The sequence below is a fragment of the Amblyomma mixtum genome, chromosome 4 (genome assembly GCF_055824585.1).
Source record: "Amblyomma mixtum isolate Tamu chromosome 4, ASM5582458v1, whole genome shotgun sequence".
Taxonomy (NCBI): Eukaryota; Metazoa; Arthropoda; class Arachnida; order Ixodida; family Ixodidae; genus Amblyomma; species Amblyomma mixtum.
The window spans coordinates 141,027,677-141,047,974 of NC_143015.1; the positions used below are offsets into that span (position 1 = coordinate 141,027,677).

A 20,298-nucleotide genomic window follows, 5' to 3' on the forward strand; every position below is an offset into this window, starting at 1 on the left:
TAACCATCGCCTTTATAAGAGTGGAACGCGACAGCGTGTTGCAGCGCTGCCAGGGAGTCCATGGAACGCCATCGCCGGTACGGCTCGACGTCCGTTAGACAAATGGAAAATTACGTTGAGCAAAAGAAATGACGGAGTAACAGTCTCACCTGTCTCGGTGGACACCCAAACCGCGCATAATATAATTTTTTATTAGCTGCCCTCCATTATAGGTCGCCGATTCTAATCGCTGCCGTGAGCTGGGCTCTAACAACACAGTAAGTTTATGCTGCACGAAACGCTTGATCGTGACATCATCCGGAACATTCTGCGTCAAACGGTTGGCATGATACGATTTTTCCTCCGCGCGGTACCAAAAACTACAACTACGACGTCGACGGCTTTTCGACCGAACGAGCTGTATACGCTGTCGCGTAATAAAAATGGCGATGGTGCCGGAGCGCACAGGACACTGCTCATAAATCTTACGGCTCATTGACGAAAACTGATGATGCACGCCATCAGTATCACTGGAATCACTGTGTGTAAACATTCGTACCCAGCTGCGGCGGTCGAATTTCAATGGATGCGAAATTCTAGACTCCCGTGTATTATACGATGTCCGTGCACGTTAAAAACCATCAGAAGGTCGAAATTTCCGGATGGATGGATGGATGGATGGATGGATGGATGGAAAAAACTTTATTGTCAATAAACTGGTGTTCTTGACCCTTACGGGTCACTGGGCGCCGTGGTCGATCCTTGGTCCAAGATGCCACACTTGACTGCTGCCATCGGGGCTCGGCGCACAAGGAATCGTTGCGCTTCCTCGTCCTCCCTGGCCAGCAAGTGCTCCCACTGCATCACACTCGGGTTTATTCTTGGCTCTAAGTCTGCCTTAGGGCAGGTCCATGTGATATGTTCTAGTGTATGTTTACCCTGACACCACGGACATTCGTCGGCATATTGTGTAGGGGAAAACTTGTGTAGTTTGTGCAGGTGTGGGTAGGTACCGGTTTGTAGTCTGCGCCAGTATACCGCCTCCTCTTTGGTGAGCCTTTTGTGTGGGGCTGGGTAGCGTTTCCGCTGACCCCTATAATGGTCGAGTATATCTGAGCATGTGGCGGTAACTGGGTCAAAGGTGCCTGTGGTGCAAAGTGCTGAGTCTGCTCGGTTGACGTGTCCTCGAGCTAACTCGTCTGCTGCCACGTTGCCCCTCATCCCCTCATGTCCCGGAACCCACACTATACTATGTTTAGTGTTTTTGTGTCTTCTCGTCATGTGTAGAATATGATTGGCGATGCTGTCGATCCTGCCTCTAGTGTAGTTTCTACATGCTTGTTTGGAGTCCGTCACTATAGTGAGGCTGTGGCCTGTTGCGTTGCCGTGCGATACTGCCAGAGCAATGGCGGCTTCTTCAGCTGCTTCTATGTTGGGGTTGTTTATCGTTGCGCTGGTTATTTCTTGCCCTTCTTCGTCTGTTACAACGGCGATCGTTTTGCGTTGGCATCGGTACTTGCTGCGTCCGTGTAGACTACGTTCGGATTGTCGCTGAGTTCCCTGGTGAGTGCTCGGACTCTGGCTTGTCGTCTTTCATGATGTAAATTCGGATCCATGTGTCGTGGTATTGGTCTTACGCGGATGTTGTTTCTGTCTTCATTATTAACCTGTTCCTTGCCTCTATGTGTACCTAGAGGTAGCCGGAGCCCTCCACTGTGACGTCCCTGACAGTCTCAGCTGCTTTGGCGCGTTAAAACCTCCTATAAACCATAAACTAAATAAGACGTGTTCACTGTTCTCTACTTGGCCACCAGGCGCTCATTAAAGACAGCGACAGGAGGCATAGCCACATCGTCATCATCACCAGCAGGTTTGTGCGAGAAAGAGGGGAAGAGACGTCGTCGAACGCCGGAGCTATAAAAGGAAGAACCCGAAAGGTGGTAGTCGTCAGTATACAAACGTTCACACTTTACTCTCTTTAGTTCTCCTCTGGCCCTCTGGTAGTAGTTCAGGAACGCCGGCCGCCCATAGACGCCTGATATCCCGTGCCAGCAAGCCGTCCACTTGACCTTAATGAATGACTCCGAGATATGAGGTAGTCCCAGTCAGCGTTCAATGGTGAGTGCATTACACTTTTGTGATGCGTAGTGCTTTAAAAAGCATTTTTCTTTCAAATATTCCGTTGTATACGGCTGATGTGCGTCTGCATTCAATGCTTCAAGGAGCTGCACGAGTTCCCCTTCATACGGGCTTGCATGAAAAAAGCGCGTGGCGCGCGTTTTTGCAGTGTGCGACTCGACGAAGTAGGCCGCCGCGGTGGCTTAGTGGTTTTGCTGCTCGGCTACTATCCCGAAAAACGCGGCTTCGATTTCGGCCATGGCGTTCGTGTTTCGATATGGAGTCGAAATGCTGGACGCCCATGTACAGGGTCATCCACTCTTAGTTAGAATGCGTTAGCGCATGGCCGTGCTCTTTGGATGGTCACTGCGTCCGAAACAGCTGCGCATCGAAGCGAAGTGGTAGATGGCGTGAAGCACCATGTCCAGGTAAACCTTCTCCTGCGCCACTTTGCTGCGATGAGCGACTGTGTCGCATGCGGTGGCTCTCTGAAGAGTGCGGCCACGCGCTAGCGCGTTCCAACTAAGAGTGGACGACCCTGTACAGTGCGATGTTCCGCCGCTCCGAACTACGGCGCCCCTCACGCCTTGAGTCGCATGGGACGTAAAACCCTAGGAAACCATAAAACCTAAACGAGACATAGGCCGCGTCTCCATGATTGTGCCAGAGAGGGCAGGTCCTAGTACGTGGCCACGTGGCTTCGTCTAGCGTCGCGCAAGAACGTTTATTTTGTTCCGTACTCCGAAGCAAGACTTGGAGTGTGCCTCCGTGGTTCCGCCACACCCGGACGCCTTGTTTTATCGGGCCCTACGAACCAGACGCGCATCTAATGTCGCATAAAATCTCAGGTTCGAGACGATGATGCGACGCTTAGTCTTTGGTTCCGCCACACCCAGACGCTCCATCTTGAGAAGCTTGCTTTGGCTTGATTTCTGGAGTTTAAAGTTCCAAAGCGACTCAGGCTATGAGAGATGCCGTAGTGAAGGGCTCCGGAAATTTCGACCCCCTGGGGTTCTTTAACGTGCACTGACATCGCACAGTACTTACACGGGTCATCTTGAGAAGCCTTATGAACAAGCCGCGTCTGGCGTCGCGTAGTGTGTGCTAGTTCAAGGTGACGAAGTCGGATCTAAAGTGCGTCTCAGTAATTACTCCGCTACGAGCGCATCTGTAAGGTGTGCCCTCGCGGCTTGCGTTGCATAGAATTTTTTTCTATTGCCGGGCGCACCGCACTTTATCAGCCCTGGCGTCTCTCGATCATTTCCTGTTCGATATTGCGAAGCGACGCTTCGAACAAGCCTCCCTGATTGTGCCACGACGGGTCCCCGTGTTAAGGACTCCTGCATTAACTGGGCGCCCTTCTGGTGTAGCGCAAATTCTTTTACTGTGTTCGACGCGATGGAGCGAGACCGCGTCTCAGTGAATTTTCCCTGCCGGGCGATGCATCTGAGCCCTCACAAGCCCTCGCGTCTCTCGAGCTCCATGGGCTATTCAACCGTGTTCAACACGACGAAGCCAACGCGTTCCTGACTGCGTCTCGCCTGGTTCGTCGTTTCACGGCGCCCTTCTCAAGCGCTGCCACTCTGGCGCGTCGTGCAGTTTTCAGAAGCGTTGCATAAGATGAAGTGCCACTTCGAACGCGTCTCCCTGATTGTGCTTCTACGGGTGCTCCGTGTTACCGAGCCCTATTTGAAACGCCTCTCTGGCACCACAGCATTTTCTGTAGCGTTCGATACGACCAAGCGACACTTAACACGCGCCTTCCTGATTGTGCAACGAAGGGTGCTACGTGTTAGGAAGCGCAGTTTGAACCGAGGCGTGCTCCATGTTTCAGAACCCTAATACGCGACTGCGTATACAACTTGTTCAGTCGGAAAAGCGTCGACGCGCAGTAGTAGTAGTAGTAGTAGTAGTAGTAGTAGTAGTAGTAGTAGTAGTAGTAATAGTAGTAGTAGTGGTAGTAGTAGTTGCAGCTGTAGTTCTCGGCACCGCGCGTCAGAAAAAAATTGCCGACGATTACGTTACTGCCTAGCGAAATTTGAGTGCAGCTGATCAGCTGTTTTAGCTTATAGATAGATTGAAGCAATGAATTCTAGCAAGAAATGTGTGCAATTACCGACAACTTCTTATTTTTCACATATGTTCCTTGTTCAAGAAAAACACAGCGAAAAGTTCTTAATTGTCATAAAGGAAGCTTTGTGGTGGGAGAAACAGATGGATATATGCTCGACTTGCAGCACCAATGCCTGGTCCAAACACGAAGTCTCGGCAAGTGCTTCGCGAGGTTGGCACAGCCGTGGGAGGCCTTACGACCGAGAAGAACAGGATGCTCTCCCGCATAAGTGGTAAGGAATTGCTGTTTGTTTGTCTTTACATCTACATTAAAGTCCCTACCCACCCTGCCACCCTGGCAGGTGGCAGTTAATGGTTTATCGCGAGAGTTCGCTCACCGTTGTCAGCGCTGAGACATACGGCTAGCCCCCATCTCTCTCCCATCACCACACGTACCTATAAGCGGGATTAAGGCGTCCACTGACCCAGGGAGCCAGCTATGTGCCCTCTTTTCCTTAAAATGATCGGAGTGTAAAACGTTCAGAGCCAACTCCAATGAACACAACGACGATGGCCTATTGCTTCAGCGCCGCGTTTCTGGTACAACGTGTCAATGCCAACGCATGCAGCGCAACTCATCGAAAGAGCCCGGACAGCAGCCTACGCCAATGGGGTTCCGGACTGAGAGCTCCAACCACCGCTACAACCTCTTAAACCATTTCATTAAAATATTTTCACCACCACCACCATGCAGCGCACATCTCTCACTACCGGCACGTAGCTTAAACCACGATTGAGTTGTCCACGGCTCCAAGAGGGCAGTTATGCGCCTTCCATCTGGTTCAGGTGTCCATCGAAAGGTGTGAGACAGATAGTGCGCCATTTCCTTTCCTCAAAAACCAATTCACCCATTTTGCCCCCTGCTTCTCAAGCTCCCGTTCCATTGGCCTCGCAGCTTAAAGCGCGACTAAGGTGTCCACTGCTGGCTACAAAGGACAACGCCGAAGAGCAACGCTGACGGCGACACCACGAAACGCAGAAACAGGCGCCAAAGAGCTGCGCTCTGAAGAAAAAAATTACGAGGAACTTCAGCGGCTAAAGTGGTGAAAGGCGAAAGCCTGAGTGCTGCATTTTGCTACGCGATTGTTCACTTCACATTCGGTTGGTGCATTAATTAGCTGCCAATTAATGACGCTTAATCTTTGCCTTCAAGAGTGGCACGCGACAGCGTGTTGTAGCGCTGCCAGGGAGTCCACGGAACGCCGCCACCGTTCGGCGCGATGCGTTGCCCTTTGAACGCGACGCTTTTTGAGGAAAGGAAATGGCACTGTAATTCTCTTTATCTCGGTGGATACCTGAACCGCACCATACAGGAAGGGAGGAAGTGGAATGAAAGCAGAAAGAGAAAGAGGGGCCGTAATGAAGAAAATGAAAATTGTATTTGAGGAAAGAAAATTATGCAGTAACTGTCTCACATATGTCGGTGGACACCAGTCGAAAATTGTATTTGAGGAAAGGAAATTGCTCAGTAACTGTCACATATTTCGGTGGACACCCGTCAAAATTCGCGCGCAGTGACGTCACGACCATTTGGACCTATCTGAAACGCGGACAAATTTGCTAACACGTCTAGGTCACGACAGTATGAGGCATTACAGGCTTTCGCCTTAAAAAATCATATCATGCCAATCGTTTGCCGCAGAGTGTTCCGTATGTTCTACAGCGTTCCGTGCAGCATAAACTTGTCGGAGCCTTGCTTGTAGCTGGGATTCGAACCGCGAACTATAATCGGGGCTGCGGGTGTCAACCGAGATGTGAGACGATTACTGCGCCATTTCCTTTCCTCAAAATCCTTTGCGTTTAATGCTCGAAATGCTTCCAAAAGGGCGCCGCCGCGGTGGCTCAGCGGTTATGGTGCTCGGCTGCTGACCCAAGAGACGCGGGTTCGATCCCAGCCGCGGCTGCTAGAATTTCTTTGGAGGAGAAATTCTAGAGGCCCGTGTACTGTGCGATGTCAGTGCACGTTAAAGAACTCCAGGTGATCGAAATTTCCGGAGCCCTCCACTACGGCGTCTCTCATAGCCTTAGTCGCTTTGGGACGTTAAACCCCATAAACCAAACCAAACCATGCTTCCAAAAGGCAAGGCGTGGCGAATAGGGGTCGGTGGAGTTCCGTGAAATCCCTGGTAGCGCTTGCAACATGCTATCGTGTTCCAATCCTAGCGCGAAGCTTAGTCCTCCAATTTCTTGACCCGACGCCTTTCTGGGGCCAAATTGCATTTTCTGTGGAGTTCGACAGGACGAAGGTCGTCTCGGTGGTTGTTTGGTTTATGGGGGGTGTCACGTCCCAAAGCGACTCGGTCTATGAGGGTCACCGCAGTGAAGGGCTCCGGAAATTTCGACCACCTGGGGTTCTTGAACGTGCACTGACATCGCACAGTATGCGGGAGCGTAGCATTTCTCCTAGAGCGAAATTTCACCACCATGGCCGGTTTCGAACCCGCGTCTTTCAGTGCGAAAACCGGTTGCCCTGTGGTACGCATCATTACTTGAACCGACGCCTTTCTAGCGCCACATAGCATTTTCTGTCCTGTTTGCTACGACTAAGTGACACGCAAAAAGCGTCTCGATCAGTGTGTCGCGACGGTTTCCCTGTGTTAAAGAGCCGTAGTACATGAACCCGGCGTCTGTATGGTCTTCCTCTAGAATCATATTGAATGTGAGATGACGGAGCGAGGTATTATGCGTGTTTCCCGATTGAGGCACACAGGTTCGCCGCCGTGAGGAAGCCTAATGAAATGGGTGCGTCTCTCGTGCAACACTTAATATCCTAAGGAAGTGAGACATAGACCATGTTTCCTGGACTGGCCTGCACCCCGCGTCCTATGACGCGGTTCGGTACAGGCCAGACGCCGGTACGCATTTGCACAAAAAGTTCTCTCGCAATCACATACGTCGAATGGAGACTTAGAGCACGTCTTCATCCGTATGGCTTTTCCTTGGTGGTGGTATCTGCTACCGTGTGCGCCTTCGGAAACGCAATACGTGCTCTCTGATGATTGGCGTGTCAGCACAACGTCGCTAAGCCATGCTGCTGGAAGCTGCGAGGGAAGCTCATTCCTGTGATATCTTTTATTGTACGTGTACTACTAATTCTCAGACAAACGGGTAACTTTTGCTTTCCCTCCTGTGGTTAGGTGGAAATTGTGTGTGCCTCACAATTTTTTGCTTTTTTGTTAGTCATTCTCCTACGCTGTCGTCAGAGTGGAGGGCCGTAGATTTGCGTCTCCTCAGGACCATTCTGCCATTTATTTGCTGATATTTCAGTGTTAATTCTCTGACTAAAAGTTCTTTTTCTAAATGAGCAGCACATCATAACTCTAGTACGGGTACATGAACGAAATATGTCCGGCGGTGTGTCACTATTTCCCCTTTGTACCTTGAGAGGGTCACAAGTCCTGGATTCGTGTGCATCCATTTTAATTCTGAGAGAACTGTGCAATACTCGACAACGATGTGGTGCAAGGCCTCGTCCAGGCAACACGGACAGGTTGATCATTTGAATCCTCGAAGAAATGAGTCGATCATACGCTCAAAAGTGGCCGGAGCATTACATAACCCGAACGGCATTACTTTAAACTGATACAGACCGTCGGGAGCAATGACGGCCGTTTTTTCACGGTTCATGTCGTCCGCAACGACCTGCCAACAGCCGGAACAATGATCGATAGATGAGAAATAGTGGGCTCCATGATGGAAGTCAAGGGCATCATCTGTACGGGGTAATAAATAGACGTCTTTTTTTGTAATTCTGCTGAGGTAGCGGTAATCGAAGCAAAAGCGCCAGTTACCATCTTCCTTTTTAACTAAGACCACAGTAGAGGCTCACAGGCTTGAAGAGGGCTCAGTAATGTCATTGCCTACCATACCAACTTTCTGTGCCATGTAGTCGTTACTCTTCATCAGGCTTGCCGTCACGTAACATTACGTGTGAGGTGCTGGGGAATCATCGCCATGCTGGTCTTGGAGCTTCAGCGTGTTGCGTCTGCCATGGTCGTCGGCCTTGTGTTCCTGGTCAGCACCGCCCGGCTGTGTGTGCACCTGCCCGCCTGAGCAGAACTGACCTCGCCGTTCGCCCCAAACTCGCCCTCCGCCCTAAACACAAGACACGACGAACCGAGCCGACCGACCAGACACTACGCGACTCGACCTATCTGAGACACGTGCGCACACAGCCCCCTGCCCATGCTGTCTGGTGTGCCCATGGACCTTGGCCGTCGGCTCAAGGTGGCCTGTAGCCCGGAAGTTTCCAGGACCAGCGCTCATCGGTCATCATCTGCTCATCTCTTTCATCGTGACGGCAAGCCCTTCATCATCTTCTTCTCCGTGTTCATCCCCCTGTCACGCCCATCGTCACTTCCTGTATTTCATCGTCACTGCTGTTCTCCTAGTTCGCGCGAATGGGACGATCACTCGGTAGCCTCGGGTACTGTCACGGAATAGGAGACGACAAAGTGGGCAGAGGCGCGGCATGGAGCGCTCGCGTTGCTCGCCGCCATTAACTCATTCCTCGCTATATGTCATGTTGTCCGGTCGTCATCGGGCTTGCCGTCACGTAACAATATTATTTTTACGTGTCAGATTTGCAGAACGCATCGTCACATGCATTTTGGGAAATTTTACGAAAAGCACATACCATTTCATCATCCTATTTTATACCCGCTGCGGTGGCTGAGTAGTTCCGGCGCTCGGCTGTCTCGAAAGACGCGGGTTCGATCCCGGCCGCGGAGTCTGCAGAATTTCGATGGAGGCGAAATTCTAAAGGCCCGTGCCGTGTACTGTGCAATGTCCGTGCACGTTAAAGAACCCAAGGTGGTCGAAATTTCCGTAGCCCTTCACTACGGCGTCTCATAGACTGAGTCATTTTGGAACGTTAAACCTCAATGAACCAATATACCAACCTCCTCTTTTACTACAGTGTGACCGCAGTGTACCAAGTGACGACGTCATCCAGTATTTTAATAGAATCGGAATTTTAATGAGAATGAATCAGCATAATTTATTCAAAAGAGCAACCTGGCTCTAACAAGAGGTGCTGTACCCCAGCGCGGTGGGAGGGAACCCCTCGCTTTCTTGCTCTTGGCAGAACCAAACTAGTCTGCTTTTTAATATATAGCGCATCATCGTCCCATCCCGTTTTACGCAATATAACAGCAATTTAAGCAAAAGTTTGTCTGGCGATCTTTGGCCTTAGTCGTCCTTGCGCGAATAAACTCCAAAATAATTAATTACCTAAAGCCTGCAGACGGTACTTGTGCAAGTAAGTGCTGGATTTATGCTGTCACCTCTGATAGTGATAGAGGAGGCAACAACTCCAAGTTTGCTGGGAAACGCAGCATTTACAGCGATAGCTCTGGAAGCCTTGTTCGCGAAATCACGTCGTAGTTGGTGTAGCAGGCACGCCTCTCTCTCTCACACACACAGCCCTCACGCTTGTACATCGTGTCTATTTGCTGCGCATAGCTTCTCCCCCACTATCGGCAAGAGAAATTCCTCAGTGCGTATCCGTAGCGCTATTGTGAGCATAGCGCAATAAACGGGACGACACCATTCACCCGGAATATGTAACCAGTCCACTGGTCTGCCGTGGGATGTTGGCGTCAGTTGACGAACCCCAGGTGGTTCAAATCAGTCCGGAGTCATCAACTACGCCGTCCCTCATAGCCTGCGTGTTACTTTGGGGCGTTAGACCCCACAATTTAGAATTTTAATTTATTGTCACTCCGTAGGCAATTGTCATGTCGTGCCGTCTGAGCTGTTCCATAGTGCGTTCCCGACGGGGTCAACGTCCAGAAAGCGTTACAACAGGGGTCAACGTCAGACGAATTTTTTTCTCTCCGTGATCCGAAGGTCATAAAGCCAAGGTTCTAGCTAGAGGATGATAGCTAATGTTCTGTCTGTCTTCTCTTGCATCAGCAAGAGGCCTTGGCGGTCGGGCCCTCCTTGCAGAGGCAGAGTGTGCCCGGGTCAACAGTTACCTGTGACTCCGTCACGTGGGTGTTAGGTCTGCAGTCCACCTGTGGCTTCGTCACGTGGGTGTTACAAAGGAAGCTGTGGCCCGCTTTCCCGCCACCACAGGCAATGAGAACACCTCAACGACGGTATCAGGTGAGGAGGACTGCGAACAGCTAGGCCGTTTCCAGACTCACTTGCGCCACGTGACTAGCAGGAGAGGATATGGTGTTTCAGTTACGAAGTACTTGGGATATACCCAAGAAAGCTTGGGATCACTCACCACCCGTCTAATATGTTTAAGTGTTTTCTATGGAAATCAGTAAAGGCCAGGCTAAAGTGCGATTACAACGCAAGTAATTGACTAAATACACTTACGGACTATTTCATACACAGTTGTAGTGCGCCAGCCTATTTGCCGCATTCAATGGCGTCAACAACTGGTGCGAGGCCGGTTTTTTTTTTCATTTGATTCATCATTGTGGTACAAGATAACTAAAGTGAAGTACTGCGTGCGAATAAATCCTTTATACCAGCCATAAGCCTGGTCTTTCCGGGTAGCATATCCCCTTGCATGCCGTAGAGCGGTAGCGGGGGGGGGGGGGGGGGAGAAAAACAAGTGGGGTTTAAGGGGTAGGGGGGGGGGGCAGATGAAGGGACGTGCTTGACGGTTGAAGTGTCCGTTGTAGGTGCAATGCAGCGCACATTAAGGCACCTCAAGTTGTCTGATTATTCTGGAGCCCTCGACTCCAGCCTACCCATATCCAATGGGTCCCATCGGGGTGGCATACTTAAAAATGAAAACACTTATTAAGTGCCCATCATTGTGACAATGCTAGACACAGTGAAATTACATCATGTGTTTAAAACCTTGTAGTTGATGCTCAAAACGGATTCAGTAGGGAGTCAGCTATTTTTTGAGCAGCACTTTTTTTGCACGAAAGATGCGGAAACGTAGAAGGGAATAACACATCTTCTTCACGTGGGAAATAATAAAGGTGGGAGATAGTATGCGCTTGAGTGTGTACCATTGTGTGCCTTTGTGTACCTTTGTGCCGTTTCAATCTAAATTCTTTGCTACACTCGGAATTAGGCCGTATATATCTATTCCAGCCTGCCTGGTATCACTCCAGTGAAATTAAACTTATTTCCTAATATTATCGTTTCGGTTTCGGTTTAAGTGCACAGACGCATGTGTTTGAAATTGTCTGTTCGCAATCTGGTTACTTCCTTGCTACAAATAAAAGCAGGTATAGATTTGTTGATGTGGCAAAAGCTTTCGATAACGTGAAGCACTCGGCCATTCTGGAGAATCTGGGTGCGCTAGACGTAGGAGTTCGCACCTACAACTACATACGTGATTTCCTCACAGACAGAACGGCAACTATCAGTATGGGGGGACACACAGTGGAGGGTATTCGACTGGGCAACAAAGCTACACCGCAGGGATCGGTGTTATCCCCGACCTTGGTTAATATCGCCATGCTTGGCCTCCCCGCACAACTGAACTAAATCCCGGGGCTGAACCACACATTATACGTAGATGATCTGACTCTGTGGATGTGCAGGGGCAGCGACGGCCAAATTGAACAGACGCTTCAGCGAGCAATCGATGTTACAGAAAGGTACTTAGAACTGATCGGGCTGAGGTGTTCAGCAGAAAAATCGGAAGCGCTCTTTCTCCCCCCAATGCGATCGCCCCAGCGTCCGCGTATAAAGCAGGACGGACCATATAACCCGGGAATCACACTCAGGGTCAACGGTAACATTATACCAACGGTGGCAAGCATTAGAGTTCTTGGACTACGAATTCAGGCCAACGGCAGGAGCTCGGAAACTATTCAGAGGCTAGAGGCCAGCACAAGTCAAACTTGTAGACTCCTGAAACGGATTTGCAAACAAACATGCAGGCATGAAAGAAGCTAACCTCCTCAGGCTAGTCCAATCTTTCGTAATCAGTAGGACAGTCTACGTGGCGCCATATCTGCGGCTTCACAAGGGAGAAAAAGACAAACTTGACATTCTCATTCGTAAAGGGATAAAACGGCACTAGGTTTACCACCCAATACATCGACGAACAGGATTATGAGACTGGGTGTTTCCAATACCCTCCAAGAACTCATTGAGGGTGCAACAACCTCGCAATACCAGAGACTGTTGCGCAGCCGTACCGGTCGCACCATTCTGGAGAAGCTACGGCATGAGCCACGAGCATGCTCCAGACGTACTGAAAAGGTTCCTACACAGGTCAGAGACAAATTAAAAATACCTCCACTCCCAAAAAACATGCATCTCATCTAGCATGAGAGCCGGAGGAGGGATAGAGCAGTAGCTTTGCAAGCCCGATTTGATGGCAGACAGGACGTCTTGTATACAGATGCCGCAGAATGCGCGGACGGTACGGGGCGCGTTTCGGTAACAAGGGAAAACGAGGGCCCGGTAGCGTGCTGCAGCACCCGAAACTCGACCGCAACGGAGGCGGAAGAGCTGGCCATTTCGCTGGCTCTATCTCAAAAACAGGTCAAAATTATTGTCAGTGACTCAAAGTCAGCGATCAGAAATTTTGACGCGGGCTGCATTTCAGCTGTAGCAGCACGAGTGCTGGCCGGTGCCCCACCACTGGCAGAACAGGTCGCGCCCATTTGGACACCGGCGCACCAGGGGTTGAGGGGGAACGAGAAAGCGCACACACTGGCCCGAGGATTAGCTGCCTTCCGGGATCCCAGGGGCGTCTCATACGCAACGCCATCCCCCTCGCGAGATGAAGAGCCCCTACGGTTCGATGAGATTCTTAATACATACCAAGAAATTCTAAATCATTAGAAATTAGGCAGAGCGACATTTCCAAAACCGAATAGACAACTCACTAAAAGCGAAGAGGTCGTGTGGCGCAAGCTTCAAACTGGAGTTTTCCCGAACCCGCAGCTCTATAGTAAGTGGCACTCGGAGATTTTCAGCCCCAGGTGCAAGCGTTGCGAGGGCATAGCGGACATGGTCCATATGATATGGACATGTCCTAGCTTTGGAGAGCCTTACAGAACTGCTGAGTCCTGGGAGGCACTGCTTCTGAAAGAAGACGAAAAAGAACAACGCACTGTCATCCGTCTCGCCCTGGCCGCTGCCGAGGTCCAGGAGATTCCGGTCGACGGTTAAGGGGGAGGACATGGCTGGGACCGAGCTGCGACTCGGATCCGGGTCAACCTTTTGACGGGTGTCAATAAATGTTATTTCTCTCTCTCTCTGTTGAGAACTAAGGTGCCCTAAATAACTCTTCGTTTCAAATGCAAACGCATGGTCGTAAAACGCGGTGTGCATGTGTGTTCTTCGCAGGCCGCATCGGCGTTTTGGATGTGCGGGCATTTTCAAGTCGCCTTGGCTGCCCTGAGCTCCGACTGGCCAAAACGCTACGCCGGATACAAAGGGGGTAAGTTTGTGGACGTCGCTATCCGGAGAGACTAACTTTAGGTGCCGTAAAGGCAACAGGGGAGATAAAACGGGGAGGAGTTTGTATTCCAGCCGAGTAATCTGACCATGAAATCCAGAGGGACTGTACTACATGGCTTGCTTTGGTGCCTTTAATTCTGGACAGTGGAATTAGGGTTGAACCCTGTATTCATCGACCTCGGCTAGGTGTCTGGGTTCAATAGCCATGTTAGGAGGTGGTCATATATTAAACAACGCATTTTCAAACTTCCAAAACGGTCGAGCAGCTTTCATATCTACATATCTACGTACATACATACGTACATACATACGTACATACGTACATACGTACATACGTACATACATACATACGTACATACATACATACGTACATACGTACATACATCGTACGTATGTACGTACGTATGTACGTACGTACATACGTACATACATACGTACATACATCGTACGTATGTACGTACGTACATACGTACATACATACGTACGTACATACGTACATACATACGTACGTACATACGTACATACATACGTACATACATACGTACATACATACGTACATACATACGTACATACATACGTACGTACATACATACGTACATACATACGTACATACGTACGTACATACGTACGTACATACATACGTACATACGTACGTACATACATACGTACATACGTACGTACATACGTACGTACATACGTACGTACATACGTACGTACATACGTACGTACATACGTACGTACGTACGTACATACGTACGTACATACGTACGCGCACACACACACACACACACACACACACACACACACACACACACACACACACACACACACACACACACACACACACACACACACACACACACACACACACACACACACACACACACACACACACACACACACACACACACACACACACACACACACACACACACACACACACACACACACACACACACACACACACACACACACACACACACACACACACACACACACACACACACACACACACACACACACACACACACACACACACACACACACACACACACACACACACACACACACACACACACACACACACACACACACACACACACACACACACACACACACACACACACACACACACACACACACACACACACACACACACACACACACACACACACACACACACACACACACACACACACACACACACACACACACACACACACACACACACACACACACACACACACACACACACACACACACACACACACACACACACACACACACACACACACACACACACACACACACACACACACACACACACACACACACACACACACACACACACACACACACACACACACACACACACACACACACACACACACACACACACACACACACACACACACACACACACACACACACACACACACACACACACACACACACACACACACACACACACACACATGCATTTTATTGCAAGATATATATACACAGTACATAGCGTGTGCCCGCAGAAGCGCAAGCGCTTGTGGGCGGGCCACGGCAGTCACAACAGCAGTACCTCAGCAGCAGTACCTGTCTAGCAGTACCTCGCCTGAACAGCTGGGCAGGAGTTAGTAGTAGGAATTAGTAGTTCAAGATATCAGGCATCTCGCCAATCAAAGCAGCTTGTCACAGAGGGAAGTAGAGAGCTTTTCACGGCGTGAGCTCTAGACTACAGCTGATAATTTAAAAGAGCCCTGCGGCGCAGTAGGCACACATTAAGAGTAGCAGATGATGACCTCGAGGGAAACTTTGCAAGATGTCCCTAATAGCGATCAATTGACGGCAACGATATGCGCCCACTCTACAATCAAGCACCGACGCAGAATATTTCAGAATAATCGTATTGCGTGTTCTTCCTTCAGAACCTAGAAAGAAAGATGTTCGGTGCTCATTACGTTCAGATCGCGTAATTAAAAAGTTACCGAAGGCAGCTATGGAGAGGGCCAGTCCAAAAAAGGTATAGAACACTGAAAAGGATGTTCCAGGATTTTTCCTAAATTCTCCACGATAACGCCTGCTTCCAAAACCACGTCTTGAATCAACATGATCCCGTGGGAGATTATCGAAAGCGTTTGGTCGAGTTTCTGTACAAGTCTCGTTTGACCCGAAGTTCTGGTTACTTACGTTGTGCCGTCTGCGTACAAAAAAAAAATCACAGAAAACAGCATTACTTAAGTCTACGCACAGGTCCTAAATTAAAAAATGTACTAGTACCGTTATTTAGAAATATTTTATGCACTTTAACAAAATCCGCGGATATATTTTAAAGTTCTGCTGGGTCGCCACCTCGCGATTAGTGGCAACAAGACTGCGTGTGTGTTCGCCGCACAATCGCGCAACAAAGATATCAAGACAGTTAATACGCCCTACAAATAGTGCATGTAGCTGGCACAATATGAACTAATATAATAATTGCCAGTTTGGCAAAGATGGTCGCGGCAGTGATAGCCCCGCGAGTTTCTATGCAATCGAGCAAGCGGTTGAAAATTTCTCTTTAGGGTAGTGCTCCCGTCAAGAAACCTTTGTCTTTCTAATCTGCGAAGTTTTTCTTCCCCCTCGTTCCAACATGTGCCCTTCGCTCTCTTGCATGATCCCCGGCTCCTGTCGTCTCTGTAAGCATTTCTAGCTACATGACAATTAGTGCTGCCGCCGCGGTGGCTCAAGGACACTCGGCGGATGAACTGAAAGACGCGGGTTCGATCCCAGCCGTGGCGGTTTAATTTTGTTGGAAGCTATTCTTCGATGTCAGTGCGATGTTACTGCGCGTTTAAATAACCGCAGGTGGTCGAAAGAGCACTTCACTACCACGACCCACATAGCCTGAGTCGCTTTGAGACGTTAACCCTCCATAAACTAAGCAGGCAGCTAATGCGCTCACCTGAACGTTTTCTGGATGTATCTTTGCGCAGCTGCCTAAAACTGAGTTCTCAAAGCAACAAAATGAAATCCTTATTTTTCTTTTCTTTCTGTCTAGACATGCAACCATGGAACAGAACGATATCCTCTACATTTTTCCCTTGGCGACTCGCACACCGCCACTCCGATTGCAAAGCTGCGCTTCTAAGCTGCAAGGAATGTTTCTTAGAGGCTTGGTCGTGTTGTGAAAAGTTCTTCGGGCATGTTTAAACCAGGTTTTGTTTATGGGGTTTTAATGTCCCAAAGCGACTCAGGCTATAAGCTACGCTGTAGTGAAGGGCTCCGGAAATTTCGGTCCCCGGGGCGCTTTAACGGGCACTGACATGGCACAGTACACGGGCCTCTAGAATTTCCCTCCATTTAAATTCGTCCGCCTCTGCCGGGATCGAACCTGCGTGTTTCGGGCCAGCAGCCGAGTGCAAAAAATTGCAATGTGAGGACACTTTGGCGACTACACAGTTGAGAGGAGAAAGCCGAGGACACTATGCCGTGACGACTTTCGTTGGATGTGATGTCACACCGTTCCCGTGGCTATATCGATACCCAAATTATACATCTTTCGGGGATCTTAAGTGTTAATTACGGTTAATTACATGTTTTTCATCTAATTGACACAAATCCGAAGTTTCTCCGACCATTCTTTGACAATTTTCACTATGCCGTGACAACTTCCGGTGGAGGTGACGTCACACCGTTCCCATGGCTATATCGACGTCCACGCTATTTCGACGCAATTTCGGCATTTTTGCCTATTATTTAATAATCTACAGTCATCAAACTTGGCTCTTAGGTTCATTTTTTTTCTCCTCTACCTGAAAAACCATTGGTTTTCTTTTATCTTTTTTTAGTTCCCGAGTTAAACGCGTGTGACACGCATTGTTAAAGGACGATAGTATGAGCCATTACAGCCTTTCGCCGTAAAAACCACTGAGCCATCGCTGCGGAGCCTGTGTTTAAACCAGGGATGCTTGCTGGTGCACAGAGGGGACGTATAGTAATGTTTTTCTTCTATCTTGAAAACATTTCTTCAAGCAGCAGCGGGCGGCTGTGGTGCCGAGGGATCCGTGAGCAAGGCCGAATTGCTGTCGCCACGTGGGTGTCGGCGCTTTTTGCCGCCGTGGACTTGATGATAGCAGTGACGATGACGACTGCATGTGAGGAGGACTCCGAACATTTTGTTCGTTTCTAGACTCGTTTCCGCCTCAGCCGAAGAATGCTGGAGTTTTCGCTTACCCCAAAATACGCCATTTACTTCTAAGATTCGCGTAAACTAATATGCTTTGGTTCTGTTTTCTTTAGTCTACACAGATTTTGCACGTTTGAAGTAAAGTTTCAAAAGAAAGGGCGGTGGCTGTGGAAGAGCAAAAAAATTAAGTTTATGGCGGAATTAAGCAGTAAAACGAAGACCCCCGCCAATGCCTAATGCGCGTAATTGCCGGCGTTCGTCTCATCTTTACTCGAAGCCAAATCATTCTCACCGCAGAATACACCTGCTGTCTTCTCTAACGGTCCACGGTCCTCACATTTGCAGATATATAAGTGACACCTTCGTTTCTAGCTGAATGGCAGCCGGATGTGATAACTCCCTTGAAACTGAATTACACCCTTGTTACCAAAACTTGTCTGGCCACCTGAAGAGTCTACGGTACCCGCTGTGCTCTCAATGCCCATCTTTTTTTTCTCTGTCCTTCAGCAGCAGCAAGAGTCTGTGCCCATCGAACCCTCAGTGCGTATGCAGAGGGCCAGCGCGGTGATAGCCCGCCTTACGTTCGTTCGTCGTGTGGGTGCCGGCAGAAGTTTTCCCCCGAATCCTGGCCGGTTCAACCAATGGGCGAGCTAAGGCTGCACTCAGAGGTGAGCAGAACCGCTCATAATTAGGCCCGCTCGAATATGGGTGTGAAGTGAGCAGCTGGAGAACGTGTGTGTATGTGCGGGGGTGGGGGGGTTCTCTCTTACCCCCAATTACGCTGTTGATGTTATTATTTCCAGAGAGCAGGAGTTTGCTCTTCTTTTATGCCGTACAGATTGTTTTAAAGCTGGCGAATAGAAGAAAGAGCAATATGTGTTTGAGTATTTCAAGTGAAGGAGAACACGTGACTGGGATAAAGTGCAATTTCAAGACTCATTCTTTCAGTGAAACTACCTCACTACCAGATTACTTTTTTCTGAGTTGCGTTGTCATGTTGCGGAATTGTAGAAATGTAAAGTGAAAAATTGGGCACTAAAAAGCAATTGGTGCAATTAAAAATGAGATTGCCAGGCCTTTGAGATGGAGGTAATATGGAAAGCAAAGATGCAGTCACTGTATCTCTCTAGATGTTAACATGAAGCGCGCTATGCAAAATTTTGCTTGGCTACTAGGCAAGGGAGCAAGACATTCTTGAAGGCAGGCGCGTGAAGGTGCGTTTGAGGTAGTCAAAGGTGATCCGGAGTCCTCCCCTACTGCTGCATTCAGAGGCGCCGTGATGGTGATTCTGCGACCGCGACAGCTAGTCGAGGAAGATGGCTCCCAAGCGCTGCAGCCGTAACAAACATAGGCAGTCATTGGCAGTTGAAGCAACGCGACAAAGGCTTTCGCCTAGCGAACTTTAGGCTGCCAAAATTGCCCCCATAGTTTTCTGTTAGCGAGATGGAAGAAAGTCATGTGGTACGTTGAAGCAACGGTACCTCAATAACATAGCTTATATATTTTTCATTCCTGTGCCTGCAACACCTCCATGGACAAAGCGTAGGAGTTAACTGTACTATTTTCACATCGTCATCAACGTCGGTGCTTTGCTTCTATTCCTCAGGTGTTTAAGAGACTGCACTTGTTCGTTTTCGTGCCGTTTGTCCATGTGCTGCGTCGTGGCATTAGAATTCTTAGTTCAGTAACAGCTCGGACTTTTGAAGCGAGAAGCTTCACTAAGTGGGTCGGAGCCGAGCTTCGCATGAGCCGTGAGCCGCTGCACAGATTTGCCAGTTCTGCGCATGCTCGAAACCGAGTGACGTCACACGCCGCGCAGGTGGCCGCAACCGGACCTTTCGCCGCAGCCGCGCGCTACTGCGCATGTGCGCCGCCGCTACCGCTGCTCGCGCTGCTCCTCCTTGCCACCGTTTGACCTTCCGATGGAGCCGCGCCCTACTTCAGAATAAACTGCGTCGAGGCTGGGAATCGAACCAGGGCCTCAGGCGTTTGAAGTGGAGGCGATACCACTCCGCCACGAATGCTCAAGCTTTGAGCATGATTAAAGGCGCAACTAGTGAACGCATGGCTCTGATAAATGAAATTAAAAGAATAAAAAATAAAAACATGTAAAAAACAAAAGAAAGAAATAAAAAATAAACTACAAAAACATAAAAACAATAATAATGAGGAAATAAACAGAAATAAAAAGAAATTAAAAAATTATGAAAAATAAAAATAAAAAATATCAATCTAAAATAGAAAAAAATGAAATAAAAAACAATATATGAAAAATGAAACAAAAAACAAGCAGTGCGCAAGGATACGCTTTCGTCTTGCAGCACACTTGCGAGCCAAGTGCCCCTGAATTTTAACCGCACCGATTACCGCCTCCTCCACCTCAATGCAGGCAGTTTGTGAACGGCCGAACGCCCCCACCGTGATCGTGGTGCTCCCAGTGCATTGTGCGCGAACTGCGACAGCCATGACGTCAAACAATGCATAACTGCAGCTTTTCGCTTGTATGTCCAGGCTTCACCAGAGCTAAACAATTG

At 49.1% G+C, this 20,298-nt stretch overlaps 1 protein-coding gene across 5 annotated transcripts; it reads left to right on the top strand.

Moving 5' to 3' along the window:
• The first annotated feature begins 1,870 nt into the window (after positions 1-1,870).
• On the top strand, positions 1,871-20,277 carry LOC149348480 (uncharacterized). Of its 5 annotated transcripts, none has more exons than XM_089588119.1 (6): positions 1,871-2,097; positions 4,335-4,442; positions 10,126-10,317; positions 13,492-13,585; positions 18,272-18,432; positions 20,154-20,277. In XM_089588119.1, exons 3-6 carry the CDS (start codon positions 10,291-10,293, stop codon positions 20,247-20,249), a joined length of 378 nt encoding a protein of 125 aa, XP_089444245.1. In that variant the 5' UTR covers positions 1,871-2,097; positions 4,335-4,442; positions 10,126-10,290; the 3' UTR covers positions 20,250-20,277. The 5 variants fall into 5 exon arrangements, 3 of the variants coding, with proteins under 3 accessions (XP_089444245.1, XP_089444243.1, XP_089444244.1); XM_089588117.1 differs by lacking the exon at positions 10,126-10,317 and adding an exon at positions 17,611-17,732; XM_089588118.1 differs by lacking the exon at positions 10,126-10,317 and adding an exon at positions 17,614-17,732.
• The last annotated feature ends 21 nt before the right edge of the window (positions 20,278-20,298 follow it).